Source organism: Grampus griseus (assembly GCF_964374135.1).
Source record: "Grampus griseus genome assembly, chromosome: 19".
NCBI classification, from domain to species: domain Eukaryota; kingdom Metazoa; phylum Chordata; class Mammalia; order Artiodactyla; family Delphinidae; genus Grampus; species Grampus griseus.
The window spans coordinates 44,659,444-44,677,735 of NC_139013.1; the positions used below are offsets into that span (position 1 = coordinate 44,659,444).

General features: G+C 37.9%; 1 protein-coding gene across 1 annotated transcript in view; it reads left to right on the forward strand.

Annotated features, from left to right (window-relative positions):
- Positions 1-1,312: 1,312 nt before the first annotated feature.
- Positions 1,313-18,292, forward strand: part of HYDIN (HYDIN axonemal central pair apparatus protein) — a gene marked incomplete at its 5' end in the record, with an annotated part of 342,250 nt that continues 325,270 nt past the window's right edge. Inside the window, 4 exons of the mRNA XM_082677828.1 lie at positions 1,313-1,447; positions 3,233-3,358; positions 13,091-13,210; positions 16,443-16,577. Coding sequence (XP_082533954.1) covers positions 1,313-1,447; positions 3,233-3,358; positions 13,091-13,210; positions 16,443-16,577 — 516 coding nt within the window. The remainder of the gene's footprint in view (positions 1,448-3,232; positions 3,359-13,090; positions 13,211-16,442; positions 16,578-18,292) is intronic.

Here is an 18,292-nt window from a genome sequence, read left to right on the forward strand (position 1 = left end):
TTCCTTGTAAAATCCTTGGCTCCTGCTTTGTAAAGTCTTTGAAAAATGCTGCTCCTCTGTTTTCCCACTGCATGGCTTGCTTTTACAAAGTCCAATGACATCTAATTCTCTTGCCCTTGTACGTTATTTTGACTTTTTGCCTGGATGCTAATTTTTAAAATTCTTTAAAGCCTAGTAGTTCTTCTAAGATATGACTCATAGTTGATCATTTTGGGTCAGTTTTCCTGGGTACCTACTAGTCCCTTTTCATTGGTTTTTTTTCTGGAATTTTTCTTGGATTATGGCTTTAAATATTAATTTCCCTCCAGTACTTTTTCTTCTTCATGGGCTCCAATTATAGCATGTTAGAACTTCTTTCACTGTCTTCTATTTCAATCATTTCTTTCTCTGATCTTTTCTCTTATTTTAAGATTTCATATTCATTTCTTTGGGTGTTTTACTGTTTTATTTCAGTGTACCTTATTACATATTCATCGTATCTATTTTCCTTTATGCACTGCTTTCCCCTCCATTTTGGTCTGGTAGTGCCTTATTGTCTTTTGAGCTTTTAACAATTTTAAGGTTTTTTATTTGACATTGAATCAAGCTTTTTTTTTTTTTTTTTTCCCTGCACAGGGTTGAACAACCTAGCCTGCTATTATTAAAAGTAGAAATCCCTACTTAGTCATAAATGGACTTCCAAAGTTGCAAGTGTCCTCCTAGAAGTATAAGGAAATATATGCAAAGGGGAGATGTCCTATTTCTTTGCTTTGGAGGTATTGGGTGGCTGTTGAATGCCTTGTTTATTACTATAAACTTCAAAAAATTTTCACAAACTTCTTTTTCCACGTATCATCTCATACTGCCTTTTTCAATTCTCTGCCTAGGTGTGAAGGTTTTTGAAGCCTTATATTTATTGTGTTTGAAGGGTGCCATGAGAGAGAATTGTCAGATAAGCAGATAAAGTAGCAAACTATGAAGTATAGTTATTGAGCAGTTTTTGTTTATTTATCTGGAGAAGATAAAAGTACCAAAATATAGTAACTGCTTATGTTTTCATGTCTTCCCTGAGCTTAGTCCAGAATCACTTGCTTTTTCTAAAAGTGATCCTAGACTTCGGGATAAGGCTAAATCTAGACAGATTCATGGAATAGGCTCCTACAGTTAAGGCATTTGTTCCAAGCATTGGATGTATTTTTGAAAATCGGTATTTTCTAAACCTTCGTATATTGGAAAAAGCTTCAAAAAATGTGACCTCTATTCAGGAGTTAACTGTATTTGTTCTAAAACTATTTCTTTTTCACTCTTAGGTATACAAAGGAAATAACTAAAAATGACAAGTAGAAGTCTTGAGGAGTCCATGGGGGCTGTTCATATGGGGTTAGTCAGAACGCTTAAAGGATTCCAAAGCAAGATTTTGCCACCCCTGAGTTCGAAGGTGGTTACAGAAGAAGAAGTAAATCGAATGGTAATGTATAAGAGAATTTCAGAGTAAAATACTTAATGCAGTCTTTCTCCTCAGGAGAATGACAGTTGCTACTTGACATTCTCAGAATATCAAACAGAATTACTGGCTGATAATATCAGTTTAGTTAACACGGGTAGATTGCTGCAGAGCATAGTTACCTTTTAAAGCTTGGGAAATTTTTGAAATTATATACATCAAAGTAGAGGCTTAAATTAAATTGCTTAAGTTAATCAGTTGAACTAAGACTATGCAAGCAAATTATTAAGATTTTCTAAATATTAGCTAGAACCTTAAGAAACTGTCATTTATGTAGTTCAAAAACAGTCAAATATCAGAATTTCATAGGTTTAACATATATAATCAATTACCTGTTGATTGGCAAGAGTTATTTTTGTTTGTGTATTTGTAGAACATAATGCATTAAAATGATGACTGTATAATATCTAGGAAAAATGCATAACTTTTTCTGTCCTTTATGATAGAAAACAATTACATTTTTAATGAATTATAATGATTTGGTGAGAATTGAATTATAAACTACATGCTATGGAAATATCAGTAACAATTTAAAGTGTTAAACATTGTGTTCACTGCATTTTAAAAACTAGTCTCAGGTTATGTTCCAATTAGAAAAATAAAATCTATCATCATTTTCTTTTGTGATTGTTCTTGTTTCAGCTTTAAAGTAACTCCTTACTTTTTGCTTGTAAGAGTTTATTTTTATTTAAATTACAACACAGCTGATACCTCATAACATTTTAACATTCTAATCTGTGTTCCAATCAAAAGGAATCTTAAAAGCTATATTAGAAATATGCCTTCATTTAAATGGATTCAATCACAAAAATTAAATGTGTAGGGAATTTGAAGAGCATTGATTTTAACCCAAGGCGAAATGAATCAGCTAAATTATATGCCCCGAATGTTTTAAGAAGTCTTGGCACATACTTAAGCATTATGTTGCTGCCAGTGATCATAATCTCTTTGCATATAAAGTAGCCCTAGAACAAAGTGAACATTCCAGAACAACGATTAATAGTGATTGGTCTTGGGTAAGCCCTTGCTGGTTTATTTAAATGATTTTATTTAAATGATAGGTTACATTTTTTTCTCAAAACAGTAGAAAGTGTTAAAGAATTTTGTGTTCTTGTTTGGGTATGTGGATGTGACTGGCTGCTGGATCTGATGATTGACTTAGAGCTCTTTTAAAACAAGGTCTAAATGTGCTCTTACGATTTCTAAAAAGTTCAAACTCGTTCCTAAGCAGCACAGTCATACTTCCCAGATCCTTTACTTTATAAGATTTCTCTTTAACCTGATATAACATGATAAACACCCAAAAGCTTTACTTGCATGTTGTAACTTCATTTGAGAAATAGAAATATTTCAAGGAGGATTAGCCTCCTTAGCTCTGAAGCCCTTAAGTGATTTTAGAAACCTAGAGTTTTATGCTCTTCTGAGCATATATAAGCTCTTTGGTCATGTTCCCGTGCAATTTCTTGACCTTCCTCTCCCCTACCCCAGGTTCTTTTGTGTGATTCCTTCAAAATCATAAGGAAACAGCAACCACATATCCTTTCAAATTATTGTGCAAAGAGCTCAGAAGTGCACGGGTACTTCGCTTGTATTATTCAGTTATTTTAAACGTTTTATAGGGGAACTTAGTGGCATTCCAGAATTATTCTGAAAGCTGCAAACACAAATTATTCATTACTGGCACTTATGAAAGCACTTTTTCAGTATTACCATTTATGAATCTTTGGCTCCTGTTGCTTTAAATTCTAGCTGACTCCCTCAGAGTTCCTGAAGGAAATGTCCCTCACCACAGAGCAGAGACTTGCCAATACACGTGTGACGTGCCGACCACAGATCACTGAACTTTTAGATATGAGGGAAACAACATATCAAAAGGTAGCTGCTTTCTGTCATACTTGCATATAAAGTAGGTCCTGGAATAATGTGAATATTCTAGAACAATAAGAACTAAGCAGTACTTATTGTTCCTGGGCTAACTAATCCCTTATTAGATTTGTTTTATGTGTTCTTTTTCTACCTCTGTTGATCTTGATATCTATAATTTGATACAAAAAGAATTACACAATACAATAACTTAAAAAATATTTATTTATTATTTTTATTTATTTATTTTTGGCTGTGCTGGGTCTTAGTTGTGGCATGCGGACTCTTAGTTGTGGCATGCATGTGGGATCTAGTTCCCCAACCAGGGATCGAACCTGGGCCCCCTGCATAGGGAGCATGGAGTCTTACCCACTGGACCACCAGGGAAGTCCTCAACTAACTTTTGACTAGTCACATTTCTTCCTTAGCTACTTCTGGACACCATTGTTTACAGATTAGGAGTAATCCCAAGAATTATATTAACCAAGCCAAATTAGGTTATCCTCCTAGTGTAAGAAATCCCTCCTTACCTGAGCTGTCATAACTAGAAAGGAAGAAGGAGGAACTGTTTATTAAAATAGGCATTTTTGTCTATTCTGGCTGATTTCCAATAACAAATGTATCCTTTTAGTCTCTAAAGAATAGCTATTTTAACATGTTTCTGTATTCTCATGTAAACCATACATTCCAGGCTTTAGGAGTATATGTTTATAAAGTAGTTCTTATTTCCTACATTTTAATTAATTTCTTGAATTATATGCTTCACTTTTTGCACAAATTATGGTATGAGCCTCCATCAGTTAAACTGCTGGAGATTAGCCTCCTCTCAAAGGGTTCCCAGCTATTCCTGAGGGTTTTTCAGAGTGATTTCCCACAAGACAAGTGAGTCCCTCAGGCTTTTTTGCTCTCCTTGGCATGCCATTGCCATCCCATAAAATTTGCTCTTCTTCTGAGCACTTCTAGCTTTAGCTATTCATTGTTTCCTCTCTTTCCCATAACACCCTCTAACTTTGAGAGCAGGGAACACAGCTTTCTCCAAAGCTAATTCATCCTAATTAAGGGCTAAATGCTCCTTTCCCAGAGCATAACTAAGACCAGACTATGTGTATTGTTCTGTGTGTACTGCTTGTGTGTGTGTTTTAATGTATTTTGATTCCTGCTATGAAGGATGAAGAAATTAGTGTACCACATCTCATCTTCTTGCCTCTGTCCTCTGTCAACTCAGTCGGTTATTTTTTCCTTTGTTTTCCGGAGTTTCATTTGTTTTTTGGTAGATAGTCGTACTCTTCTCATTTCCTCAAGAAGAGATTATGGAAACTATATTTCCTTGATTTTATAAATTTGATAATATTTGCCTATTGCCTTTATAGGTGAACTGCAGATTTGTTAGATGTAAAATTCTTGGGTCACACATTATCCCCATAAGAGATTTGCAGGCATTTTCTTCACTACCTTCTGGCTTTAAATGACGATATGCGGAAGTATGCAGCCTAATATTTTAGCTTGTTTGCCCAAAGATTGTTTATTCTTATTTGATGTCCAGTGATTTTATTAGGATGTGACTAAATTTTTCCTAAGACACTACATACCATTATTTTATTTTTAGAAAGTTTTTCTTGAATTATCAAGTATTTGTCCAGGCCATTTTTGTTTTTATGTTTTTTAGAAATATCAATTGTGAACATGCTGGATCTTCTTTGTCTGCCCTTCTACACCTTGCATTTCCTCCCTAATCCATCTTAAACTTTCTGTTCATTCCCATTTCATTGTAATTACATTCATCAACTTAACCTCTGTATCCCTTACTTTGAGTTGTGTGTGTGTGTGTGTGTTTCTCTAAAAATTCATTCTTAAGCTTGACCAGTTCAACACACCTGGGTTGTCTCACAGCATTTTACAGTTAGTTTCTTTTTTTGTACTTTTTAATTCACTTGTGTCTCAGATATCACTCTTCTTTGGCTTTCTTCCTACTTCACTGGTTGCTTTTTTCTTATTTGTTGGATCTTTCTCCTCTTCCTGTTGGCTAAATATTGGAGTTCCCCAGTACTTGGTCCTTAAACTTCTTTCTCTTCTGAACTCATTCCTTAGGTGACTCCTTCCAGGAACAAGGCTTTAAATTTCACCTTTTAAGTGATTGCTTTCATAATTATATCTCCTGCTATGGCCTAGCCCCTGAACTCTGGATCATATATTCAGCTCAATGTGTGATTGGCAGCTCAAACTTAAAATCCTTAAGAGCTAATTTTTGCATTACATTCTTTCCCTAAAGGCATGATCTTTCCTCTTTTGTCTTTCCTCCCTCCACCGTGTAATACCCCCATTTATCTATTTTCTCAGGCCAAAAACCTTGGTGTTATCTCTGATGCCTCTGTTTTTCTCATGTCTTATATGAAATCCAAAACAAGGGCTAATAATCACAAATATGTCTTTAATCCAACCACTTCTCACCACCTCCACCACTGCCATCCCAGTTCAACCCACCATCATCTAGACTCCTGAAATAGCCTCCCTGTTTCCAACTCATCGCCCCGTTATCAATTCTCCACAAAGAAGTAAGAGTGATTTTTATTTTATTATTTATTTATTTATTTAAAATATTTATTTATTTATGGCTGTGTTGAGTCTCCGTTGCACGTGGGCTTTCTCTAGTTGCAGTGAGCGGGGGCTACTCTTCATTGTGTTGCACAGGCTCCTCACTGTGGTGGCTTCTCTTGTTGCAGAGCATGGGCTCTAGGTGCGTGGGCTTCAGTAGTTGTGGCTCGCGGGGTCAGTAGTTGTGGCACACGGGCTTAGTTGCTCCGTGGCATGTAGGATCTTCCCGGACCAGGGCTTGAACCCATGTCCCCTGCATTGGCAGGCAGATTCTTAACCACTGCGCCACCAGGGAAGTCCCAAGAGTGGTTTTTACAAATGTGAATCAGAACATGTTACTTCCGTGTTGAAAACCACCTAGTAGCTTCCTGTTACCCTCATAGTTATAAGGTCCTGCATTATCTGATCCTGAGCCCTTAATAGTCTTTTCCTTCCTCTCTCCCCCAGCTCATTCTCCTCTAGCTGCTCTCCCCTCTTGCTGCTCTCCAAACACTCAAGGATAATTCTCACCCTAGGGCCTTTGCATTTGTTATTCCTTCTAACTGGAATGCTGTTCTCTCAGATCTTTGCGTGACTTGCTTCAGATCATTTCCTCAGAGAGGCCATCCCCCATTCACTCTGTCTCCTTGTCCTACTTTGGTTTTCTTCATAGCCTTATCACTGCCTGACCTCATATTATGTATTTCTTTTTTTAAAAAAATATTTATTTATTTATGTGGCTGTGCTGAGTCTTAGTTGAGGCCCGTGGGATTTTCGTTGCCGTGTGTGGGATCTTTAGTTACGGCATACGGGATCTAGTTCCCTGACTAGCAATTGAACCTGGACCTCCTGCATTGGGATTGTGGAGTCTTAGCCCCTGGACCACCAGGGAAGTCCCTATTTCTTTATTTTTTATCCATTTCCTTAAGCATTTCAACTTCATGAGGCAGGGGCTTTATTGGCTTTGTTCACTACTCTATGCTCAACATATGGAAAATATTAGAAACTCAATTAGCATTTATTGAATGAACACATGAATTTTTCATCTCTTTGTCATTGTGATTATTATTATCACTCATCTTTGAAATAAAGAAGGGAATTCTTCCTGGACTTGCTGTTTGCAGGTAGTTAATGTTGAGGCGGAGCTCGGTAGGGTTACAGACCAGCAGGAATTCTCCATGAGTCTAAGGGCAGCTCTTTATGAAAGCAGATCATATGTATGTGTTTATTTGGAAGGGAAATGAGAGGAAGGGAGGAGGAGTAACTGAGTTATGTTAGCCTTTTCTTCTCCCCAGAGTTCTAACTTAGGGATTCTTATGATTCTTTTACCCTGTCTAAATGATGGACTCTTCCTATAAATATGCATTTTGTGTATTTTCCACGCAATTGTCAGTAGTTCAGTGTAGATCTTCTTTAATTTCTGTCGATAATGGTTTGTAGTTTTTCCAGGTAAAGTTCTTGCACATCTTTCATTGGATTTATTCCTATGTATTTTATGTTTTAGGATGTGATTTTAAATGATATTGTTTATAAATTTCATTTCCTAAATGTTCATTGCTAGTACAAAGAAATATAATTGATTTTTTATGTTGACCTTGTACTCAGTGACCTTGATAAATCACTTGTTAATTCTAATTTATCTATAGGTTATTTTGAACTTTCTAAATAAACAAGTTTTTGTTCTGGGGAAAATGTCAGTTTTGTTTCTTCTTGATCAAAACTTCTAGTGTTAAAATAGCCTTGTATTTCTGAGATAGACTCAACTTGGTCATGTATTATCTTTTTTATATATTGTAGGTTTCAGTTTGCTAATGATTTGCTTTTTTTGTTTTGATCTATGGTTCATGACCTATAATTTTCCTGTCTCCTACTGTCTTTCTGAAATATATGAAAGTTATGCTAACAACATCATCATTAAATGGAAGACATTTAATTTTTTGTTTTTCTTTTTCATTGTAGTTTACTATAGGACATTATAGTTCCCTGTGCTATACAGTAGGACCTTGTTGTTTATCTATTTCATATATAGTAGTTTGTATCTGCTAATCCCAAACTCCTAATTTCTCCCTTTCCCACCCTCTTTCCCCTTTGGTAACCATAAGTTTGTTTTCTATGTCTGTGAGTCTGTTTCTGTTTCATAAATAAGTTCATTTCTGTCATATTTTAGATTCCACATGTAAGTGATATCATATGGTATTTGTCCTTCTCACTTACTTTACTTAGTATGATAACCTTTAGGTCCATTCATGTTGCTACAAATGGCATTATTTCATTCTTTTTTATGGCTGAGTAGTATTACATTGTGTATATATACCATGTCTCCTTTAGCCATTCATCTGTCAATGGACATTTAGGTTGTTTCCATGTCTTGGCTATTGTAAATAGAGCTGCTATGAATATTGGGTTGCATGTATCTTTTTGAATTAAAGTTTTATCCAGATATATGCCTAGGAGTGGGATTGCAGGATCATATGGTAACTCTGTTTTTAGTTTTTTTTAAAGAACCTCCATACTGTTCTCCACAGTGGCTGCACCAATTTACATTACCACCAACAGTGTAGAAGATTCCTTTTTCTCCACACCGTCTCCACCATTTGTTATTTATAGACTTTTAATGATGGCCATTCTGACCACTGTGAGGTGGTAACTCATTGTGGTTTTGGTTTGCATAATTAGTGGTGTTGAGCACTTTTTCATGTGCCTATTGGTTATCTGTATTTCTTCTTTGGAGAAATGTCTATTTAGATCTTCTGCCCATTCTTTGATTGTTTCTTTTCTTGTTATTGAGTTGTATGAGCTATTTGTATATTTTGGAAATTAAGCCCTTGTCTGTTGCATCATTTGCAGATAATTTCTCCCAGTCTGTAGGTCGTCTTTTCATTTTGTTTATTGTTTCCTTTACTGTGCAAAAGCTTATAAGTTTGATTAGCTCCTATTTGTTTATTTTTGCTTTTATTTCTGTTGCCTTGGGAGACTGACCTATGAAAATATTGGTACAATTTATGTCAGAGAATGTTTTTCCTATGGTCTCTTCTAGGAGTTTTATGGTGTCATATCTTATGCTTAAGTCTTTAAACCATTTTGAGTTTATTTTTGTGTATGGTGTAAGGGTGTGTTCTAATTTCATTGATTTACATGTGGCTGTCCAGCTTTCCCAGCACTGCTTGCTGAAGAGACTGTCTTTTCTCCATTGTGTATTCTTACCTCCTTTGTCAAAGATGAATTGACCATAAGTGTGTGGGTTTATTTCTGAGCTCTGTTCTGTTCCATTGATCCATATGTCTGTCTTTGTACCAAAACCTTGCTGTTTTGATTACTGTAGCTTTGTAGTATTGTCTGAAGTCTGGTAGGGTTATGCCTCTAGCTTTGTTCTTTTTCCTCAGGATGGCTTTGGCAATTCTGAGTCTTTTATGGTTCCATATAAATTTTAGGATTAATTGATCTAGTTCTGTGAAAAATGTCATAGGTAATTTGATAGGGATCACATTAAATCTGTAGATTGCTTTGGGTAGTGTGGGCATTTTAACAGTTTAATTCTTCCAATCCAAGAGCATAAGCTATCTTTCCATTTCTTTGAATCATCTTCAGTTTCTTTTATAAATGTTTTATAGTTCTCAGCATATGCCTTTCATCTGCTTCATCAGGTTTATTTGTATTTTGTATGTGATTTAAAAAACATTATTTATTTATTTATTTTTGGCTGCATTGAGTCTTCATTGCTGCATGTGGGCTCTCTCTAGTTGCGGCGAGCGGGGGCTACTCTTCGTTGTGGTGCACTGGCTTTTCATTGTGGTGGCTTCTCTTGTTATGGAGCATGGGCTCTAGGCACGTGGGCTTCAGTAGTTGTGGCTCGTGGGCTCTAGAGCGCAGGCTCAGTAGTTGTGGTGCACGGGCTTAGTTGCTCCATGGCATGTGGAATCTTCCTGGACCAGGGATCGAACCTGTGTCCCCTGCATTGGCAGGCAGTTTCTTATCTACTGCGCCACCAGGGAAGCCCATATGTGATTTTAAAGTGAATTGTTTTTTACTTTCCCTTTCCAGTATTTCATTGTTAGTGTAAAGAAATGCAGCAGATTTCTGTATGTTAATCTTGTATCCTGCTACCTTGCTGAATTTACCTATCAGTTCTCGTAGTTTTTGTGTGGAGTCTTTAGAGTTTTCTATATATAGTATCATGTCATCTGCATATAATGACAGTTTTACCTCTTCCAATGTGGACAAATTTTATTTCTTTTTCTTATCTGATTGCTATGGCTAGGCCTTCCAATATTATGTTGAATAGAATTGGTGACAGTGAGCATCCTTGTCTTGTTCCAGATTTTAGTGGGAAGGCTTTCGGCTTTTCACTGTTGAGTATTATGTTGGCTGTGGGTTTATCATAAATAGCTTTTATTATGTTGAGATATGTTCCCTCTATATCCACTTTGATAAGAATTTTTTTTTATCATGAATGGATGTTGAATTTTATCAAATGTTTTTTCTGCATCTATTGAGATGATCATGTGGTTTTTGTCTTTTCTTTTGTTGATGTGGTATATCACATTGATTGATTTGCTTATCCTTGTGACCCTGGGATGAATCCAACTTGATCGTGGTGTGTGATCTTTTTTTATGTGTTGTTAGATTTGGCTTGTAATTGACTTGTAATTTTCTTTTTTGGTATTGTCTTTGTCTGGTTTTGGTATCAGGGCAATGGTGGCTTCATGGGATGACTTTGGGAGTGTTCTTTCCTCTTCAGTCTTTTGGAAGAGTTTGATATAAGAGTTTTGGTGTAAGTTCTTTGTATGTTTGGTAGAATTCCCTAGTGAAGCCATCTGGTCCTGGACTTTTGTTTGCAGGGAGTTTTTAAATTACAGGTTCTATTTCATCTCTAGTGATCGATCTGTTCAAATTACCTATTCCTTCTTGATTCAGTTTTGGTGGGCTGTATGTTTCTAGAAACTTATCCATTTATTCTAGGTTGTCCAATTTGTTGGCATATAATTGTTCATAGTATTCTCTTATGGTTTTTTGTGTTTCTGTGGTATTGGTTGTTATTTCTCCTCTTTCATTTCTTATTTTGTTTATGTGAGTCTTCTCTTCTTGGTGAACCTGAACAGAGGTTTGTTGATTTTGTTTATCCTTTAAATAAAACAGCTGTTGGTTTTATTGGTTTTTTTCTACTTTCTAAAAATCTCTATTTTATTTATTTCCTTTCTGATCTTTATTATTCCCTTCTTTCTGCTAACTTTAGGTTTTGTTTGTTCTTTTTCTGATTCTTTTAGGTGGTAGGTTAGGTTGTTTATTTGAGATTTTTCTTGTTTTTTACAGGAAGGCCTGTATTGCTATGAACTTCCCTCTTAGGACTGCTTTTGCTGTGTGCTCTCTGTTCTGCCTGTTGCAAACTGACTGCTGCACTCTCCTCCGAGCCTCTGAAGCTTCCTTTCTGTCCCAGCTGATCACCACGCCAGTGAAGGGGCTTCCCAGGATGAGGGAACCTTTCCTCTTTCACAGCTCCCTCCCAGGGGCGCAGGTCCTGTCCTGATTCATTTATTTTTTTTCTTTCATCCTACCTGGTTATGTGGTAATCTTTCTTGCTATTTTGGTTTAATGAGATCTTCTGCCAGCACTGAGCAGGTATTCTGTGAGAATTATTCCACATGTAGATGTACTTTTGTTGTATTTGTGAGAGGAGGTAAGCTCCTCATCCTTCTATTCTGTCATCTTGATTTGGCAACCCCTAATTTTTTGTTTTTCTTTCCTTTGGGAGAGTTCCTATAATGTTTGAGTTGTATTTTCTTTAAATGGCAGTGCCACACTTTTTAAAAAATTAATTAATTAATTAATTTTTGGCTGTGTTGGGTCTTCGTTGCTGCGCGTGGGCTTTCTCTAGTTGTGGCGAGTGGGGGCTACTCTTCATTGTGGTGCATGGGCTCCTCACTGTGGTGGCTTCTCCTTTTGCAGAGCATGGGCTCTAGGGCACATGGGCTTCAGTAGTTGTGGCACACGGGCTTCAGTAGTTGTGGCTCATGGGCTCTAGAGTGCAGGCTCAGTAGTTGTGGCGCACGGGCTTAGTTGCTCCGCGGCATGTGGGATCTTCCTGGACCAGGGCTCGAACCCGTGTCCTCTGCACTGGCAGGTGGATTCTTAACCACTGTGCCACCAGGGAAGCCCCAAGTTGTATTTTCTTTAAATGTTTGCCAGAATTTGCTTGTAGAGCTATTTGGGCCAGAGTTTTATCCATGAAAAGTTTTTACTTTACAGATTCAATTTCTCTAATAGTTAGGGAACACTTCATATTTTCGATTTCTTTTTGTGCTAGTTTTTACAAATTGTATCTTTTAGGAATTTATAATTTTAATCTAAATTTTCGCATTTGTTATCGTTTTACTTAGTTTGGGTTCTGTAGTAATGTTCCTATTTTTTATAATTGGCTCTTTTATAATTGGCTGTGTCTTCTTTTCTTGATCAGACTCAGGTATTTTATTATTTTTATTAGTCTTTAAAGACTCAACTTTTGGCTTTGTTGATTCTGTGGGACAGTTACTTTGTATTTCATTAATTTCTGCTGTTTTTGTTGTGTCGTTTTTGGTTTTTTGTTTGGGTTTTAATGTGTTTTTTATGTTTGCTATTGTTGTTCTAAATTATTGAGGTGGATACTTACATCTTCAATTTCCAAACTCTCTGCTGGGGTGCTCCCAGGATACAACCGTGAACTCAACACAGCATCGTGGGGTATTCTGAATTTTTAAGGGAAACATGGCAGTACTCAAAACCTGTTGGATACTACATAAGCTATTAGCTTGAGATAATTCAGTTTTAACATTAGATAATACTGTTTTTTTAATCCCTCAGTGCCTCCAAACAGGTTTTTGTTGTTACAGCTTTTCTTCTTATTCTCATAGGGGAGTTGGTTCAAATTACCTTATTCACCATTACTGGAAATGGAAGTTTTGAGTTGTTGTTCTAACTAGCCTATTTTTTAAATTGAGGACCAAAACCTACTTTCTTTTGTATTAAAGAAGTTGATGACAATAACCTTACTGATTATAATAGTGTTTATAGTACTTTCCCCTCTTTGAATGTTTCCTTTGTTCTTGGTGTTAATATTCATAGGTATATGTAGTAATTTCTTATCTTCCCCAGTTGTTTCTGCCATTGTGTGACTATATGATTTTATTCTTTCAACTGCAGTTTCCAGGAATTGACCTGGATCAGGCCTTATTCCAGCCCTTTCCATCAGAAATTGTATTTCAGAACTACACTCCCTGTGAAGTCTATGAAGTTCCACTGGTTTTGAGGAACAATGACATAGTGAGTATGTTTGCTGGGATGACTGTACCTTTCATGGATCTATAAGAAGGGATTAGATAAAATGGGATCCTGTAGGGTCTTAGATAAGCTCTTGAACTTGATAGGCCTAGGAAGGCAGATAAAAACATGCCCTTTGACTATAAGCTTAATGAAGACAAGACTGTGTTGGCTGGTTTGTTGCTAAATGCTCAGTCCCAGGGCAGTACCCAACAACTGGTAAACTCCCAGTGTGTGCACTGACATTTTGTTGAATAAGAGATTGGCTAGATCAGTGTCATGAAGTTCTCATGAGTGACCATTTGGGCTAGATTTTCATTTAATACAAGATGATTACTGTTCATGTTTACATACTCCACGTTAGAGCCACTGTTTCCCCAATTGAAGGTATCAACTCTACTCATGAATTGCAGTTGTTGAGCCAATGCATTTAGATTCTGCAAATTGTATTAAAAAAAACAAAACAAAAAAGAAGATCCCCTTTTCTCTCTTCCATCTCCTCCCTTCTACCTCAGATAGCCTTCAGATTTTGTTTACAGATAGTTTTGGATGGCTTCTCCCACTGTCTGTACCTTGTTTCTTTGTGCTTGCAACTGAGGATTTCTTCTCCATCCTTATGCCTTTTCTTTCAGAGATATATTAGGGTATATTTCAAGAAAGAGTATTAAATGACTGAAGAGTTCCTTGACACGTAACAATAATGAAAGGAAGAATAATGCAGAAGGTCAGTATGAAGCACAGTTAAGTGTGAAAAGTAATCAGGTAGGAAGGAAGGCATTAGAGAGATGCTAAGCATCAGGTGTTAAGGACAAGTAGAAATACTTATGGGAGTCTTAGAATGTTGAGACAAAAATTCTAGCTATAATAAAGTAGGGAAAATAAGTGAAGACTATGCAAGAATTCAAGGCAAATGGGAAGACTTGCAGTTATATTCAGTACAGTAGCTCATTAAAGGAATCAGTGATGCCTTTCAGAGATCAATGGGGTGATTTAGTGACAGCAAAGTCAGACTTTGGAGAAAATGGAACATTTAGTTCTTCGCTGAAGGCGTGTTAGCAAGAGAAGCTCATGGGTTGGAAGCTAAAAGGTAGGCAGAGAGCAGAAAAACCCCGAGGTGTTCAGGGTTATGTTCCTAGACCTCAGGAAGAGGTGAGTTACATAGACATTAGAACTCTCTCTTTTCATGCAGGGCTGCCAACCAATTTAGTTTCTCACTTCGAGTTCTTGTTTTCCCTTTCTCCATTACTTTTTGACTCTTGTTCAAGTTCTTTTAGGCTATTAAAGGCAGAGAGGAGCTAGTCCAAAGGGTACTTTGGGTACTCCTCCCCAGCCATAAGCAAGAAATGCTTGTCACTGAGTGTATATGTGCACGTCAAGGATAAGAGGCATGTGTGAGTCTTGTCTGCCAAAGGGCATTCAGTTCTCATGTATAAAACCCACACTTCTTGGTAAGATGCTGCTAGAGTATTGGATCCCATGAAAGGATGGTCCTCATCTAAGGAAAGTTCAGCTATCAGCAAGCAGACAGATTCTGTAGGCTAGGCGGGCTTGTTCTTGGTGAGTTACTCCCAGGACCTTCATACGAGGTGGCTGATGTAAGCCTGCTTCTCTACTTCTTGGTTCATGGATATGCAAGGAACCACTGAGATGCATTTGGGGCACTGAGAAATGCTTTCTGTGTCATTTACCTTTTATTTGCTTCCTGACTGCCATGGAGTGCAAAAGACAGAGCCTGTTTGGTCTTTGTTTCTCTACCTCTCTCAAACACACAAGTTGAAAGTAAGCCATGAACACTCGACAAGCCACAACACAATTCACTTGGGGTATAATTATAAACACCCAGACTCCAGAGTCAGACTAATCTGGGTTCAGATTCTAGGTGAACTGTCTCCCAGCTGTAGACTTTGGGCAAGTCGCTTCACTTCTCCAAGCTATGGGGATAAGAATAGCACCCATTTCAATAGGTTGTTTGGAATATTAAATGAGATAATGGATGTAAAGTACTCAGCTCAGTGTCTGTCCTATAATAAGCACTAAAGCAATGTTACTATTCTTCTTCTTATTAGTGTTGCTGTTGTTTTCCTTTCTAGTTTTTAATCCACAGTTAGGCTCTTACTAAAGTATTCCCAGCAAGCTTATATGGCATCATTCATGAACACCACTGCACATTTCTCTTACCAGCAAAGCCAATTCTATTCCTACCAGATTTGTACACATCTCTTTCTTACCTCCCCACTCTCTAGTCTTGAGATCTGTCTGAATTCTCTCTGCATTTCTTCTTCCCTTCTGCATCTGGGTTTCAGCTTTGAGAGGTTGTGGGAGTTCCTGTTTCCTCATATTTCACCTGAGACTCCTAGGACATACTTAACTATAGTTAACTTTCTTCTGCCCCCTTTGAGTTTTTAAAAAAACAGTCCTCTCCCATTCCTGTGTCTCTAGAACCTCCACTCCTGACCAACCCCCTTCTCACATTTACATTTCTTTTACTGCTTGGGGCTATCTGAGATAGAAATATGTACTCTGGATGAGGCAAGCAGAGCAGAGGAATAAGACTGTAAAAGGATGGGACTGTTTGAAGCTGCTCTGAGACTGGCCTTGGGGATTGTACTGCCCTCTGTTTTCTTGCTTCACAGTGGTGTTTAGGTAGGACAGTCCTATAGGGAGGGAAGGTGGAGTTAGGCCGGGACTTGATCCGGAACACCATTGCTTGGTAAAGCTGTAGCACTTATGGCAAGTGTCTGTTTCCTCATCTGTAGAATGAATTGTAATGAAGCTCAAAGGTTATTGTGAGGATCAAGTGGCATCTCGTGTACAGTGGATGATCCATAGCGGGAGTGCAGTAAGTGTGATTTCTTCTCCCAGAGCAGTTCTCAAATGTTGGGAAGTCCAGTGCAGCTCCACCGTGTGGGTGGGGTTTTAGATGATTAAGCAGTTAGTCTTCGAAAATAGTCACATTTAAATAATAAAATAAAGATTTGCAATAACAAATTGAGTAATAATAATAATGTTAATAAAAATTAAAGCTAAAGTACATTGAGTGCTTACTTTGTGTGAGGTCCTGGGGTAAAGGTAAGTACTGTCATCTCCTTTTACACTCGAGGAAACGGAAGTTCAGACCTAACCAAAGTCACATGGCTAGTAAGTAGTAGATGGAGATTTCACATTTAACTGCAAGGCCTGTCCTTTTTCTTCTGCTTTCACATGTACAGTGCCCATTATTGTGTTTTTCTTGCAGGTTCCAAGGATGGTGAAAGTTGTTGAGGAAAGTTCACCTTACTTTAAAGTAATCAGCCCCAAAGATATTGGCCACAAAGTAGCACCAGGAGTGCCGTCCGTTTTCCGAATCCTCTTTAGTCCAGAGGAGAACAAGGTAACAGCAGCGCTGGCAACAAACTGGTTGAATGCGCGTCACTAGCAGTTTGCAATTCTGAGCATTCGAGGAGGTGGTGTTGGTGGTGGTATTGTTGGTGGTGGTTTTAGTGGTATTGGTTGTGGTGGTGGTGTGGTGGTGGTGGTAGCTGTGTCGTCGACAGTGTTGTTGGTGTCGTTGATGGTATCGGTGGTGGTGGTGTTGATGGTGGTGTTGCTGGTGGTGGTGGTGAGGAGAGGAATGGTGAGGGTGGATGAGAGGAGGGGATGGTGCACCACTGGGAATACGGAGAGAATTGTCAAACAGTGATGAGGGCTTATATGAGCTGCAAGTAGCCAGAGTGTAAAGAAGGGTAATCCTGGATGCTCCCATGGGACCTACTTCAGCATATTTATGTTGGATTGTACACCAAAAAGGAAAAGATGTGGCCCGGGTGCAATGAGCTGAGACAAAGGGTAGAGATTATGCCTTCTTGGAAGTTTGGGATTCTTGTTAGTTGCATCCCTCCTCCCCACACTCTAACTAGTTTAGGAAAGAGTCCTAAGATCCAATATTGATCACAGTATCAGCCTCACTAATGGCAAAGAATATGGCCAGGACCTGAGGCCATATTCTGCTCCTCAATGACCGGTAGATAACCAGTCCTCCGTGAAGGGGTGACCTCACCAGTAGCTCTTCCTGAGCACGAGTGGAGAGGCTAGAGCCAAAAGCAGAGACCTGCCCTGTCTGCTTATCCTTGTCCGCACACAGACCGGCTAGAAAGAGCCTGAGTTCAAAAAGAGGCCGTTTCCCTCCAGCATCACCACAGCTGTCAGGAATCTAGCCTATTCTCAGGCTCTCCTCAGTTGTATAAATTCCAGTTACTTCTGGAAGGAAAATCTAGCTTGGGCGACTGAGGGAGGAGGCTTCTCCCCAGCCCTTCTCCAAGACTGCAGAATTGTGGGTTGAGTTTTCCTCTGTAAGGGCCAAAGTGGGGACTTGTGTGGAGGAGGAAAGGGCTTTTACCAGCATGACTGAAAGAGCGAGGACAAAAAACAAGGCTAAAATAGGCATAACAAAATGTCAGGTTATATATAATGTTAAATAGTGTGTTTGCTTATCTGTATTGTGCCGTTATGGTTGGAATCAAAAGAGCATAATGGAGACACAGAGAACTAGCTTTGAATCCCTGCTTCTCCATCACTAATACTTATTAGCTGTTGTAAATGTCATTACCAGTATTCCTGGTGCTGGTGCTACTGTTTCTGCTTTTCTGGAGAGCAGGGATAGAGAATTTAATGTGGTCTGCCAAGCATACATCACTGGAGCAAGTGGTTAGAAATTTCATTACTATTATACTGCTGTTATTTTTCCACTCTGTAGTATTACTGTTTGTTTCTTGGGCTGTGTTTATGAACTTATCATTTTGTTTGGGGTATTATTGAAATAAACAGAAAGATAAATAGTTCCAGAAGTAGTGCTTTTTGTTATACGTTATTGAAGTCCTTATTTTTTTCTCCAGGCTCTATATCTGAATGCTCTCTGTGAAGAGAACAGTACTTGGATTTAGTTTGGGTGTCAAATTTTCCTACACTGTCAATTAATTATAAAAGCTGAATATAATAAGCTTTTGTGCAGCCTGAAATACTAAGCTTGCTGGATTTGAGGAGTTGGCTTTCCTTAATTTTTTTCTGTGCTGGAGAAAAAAATGTCTTCTGTTGAATAAGTATTATTCT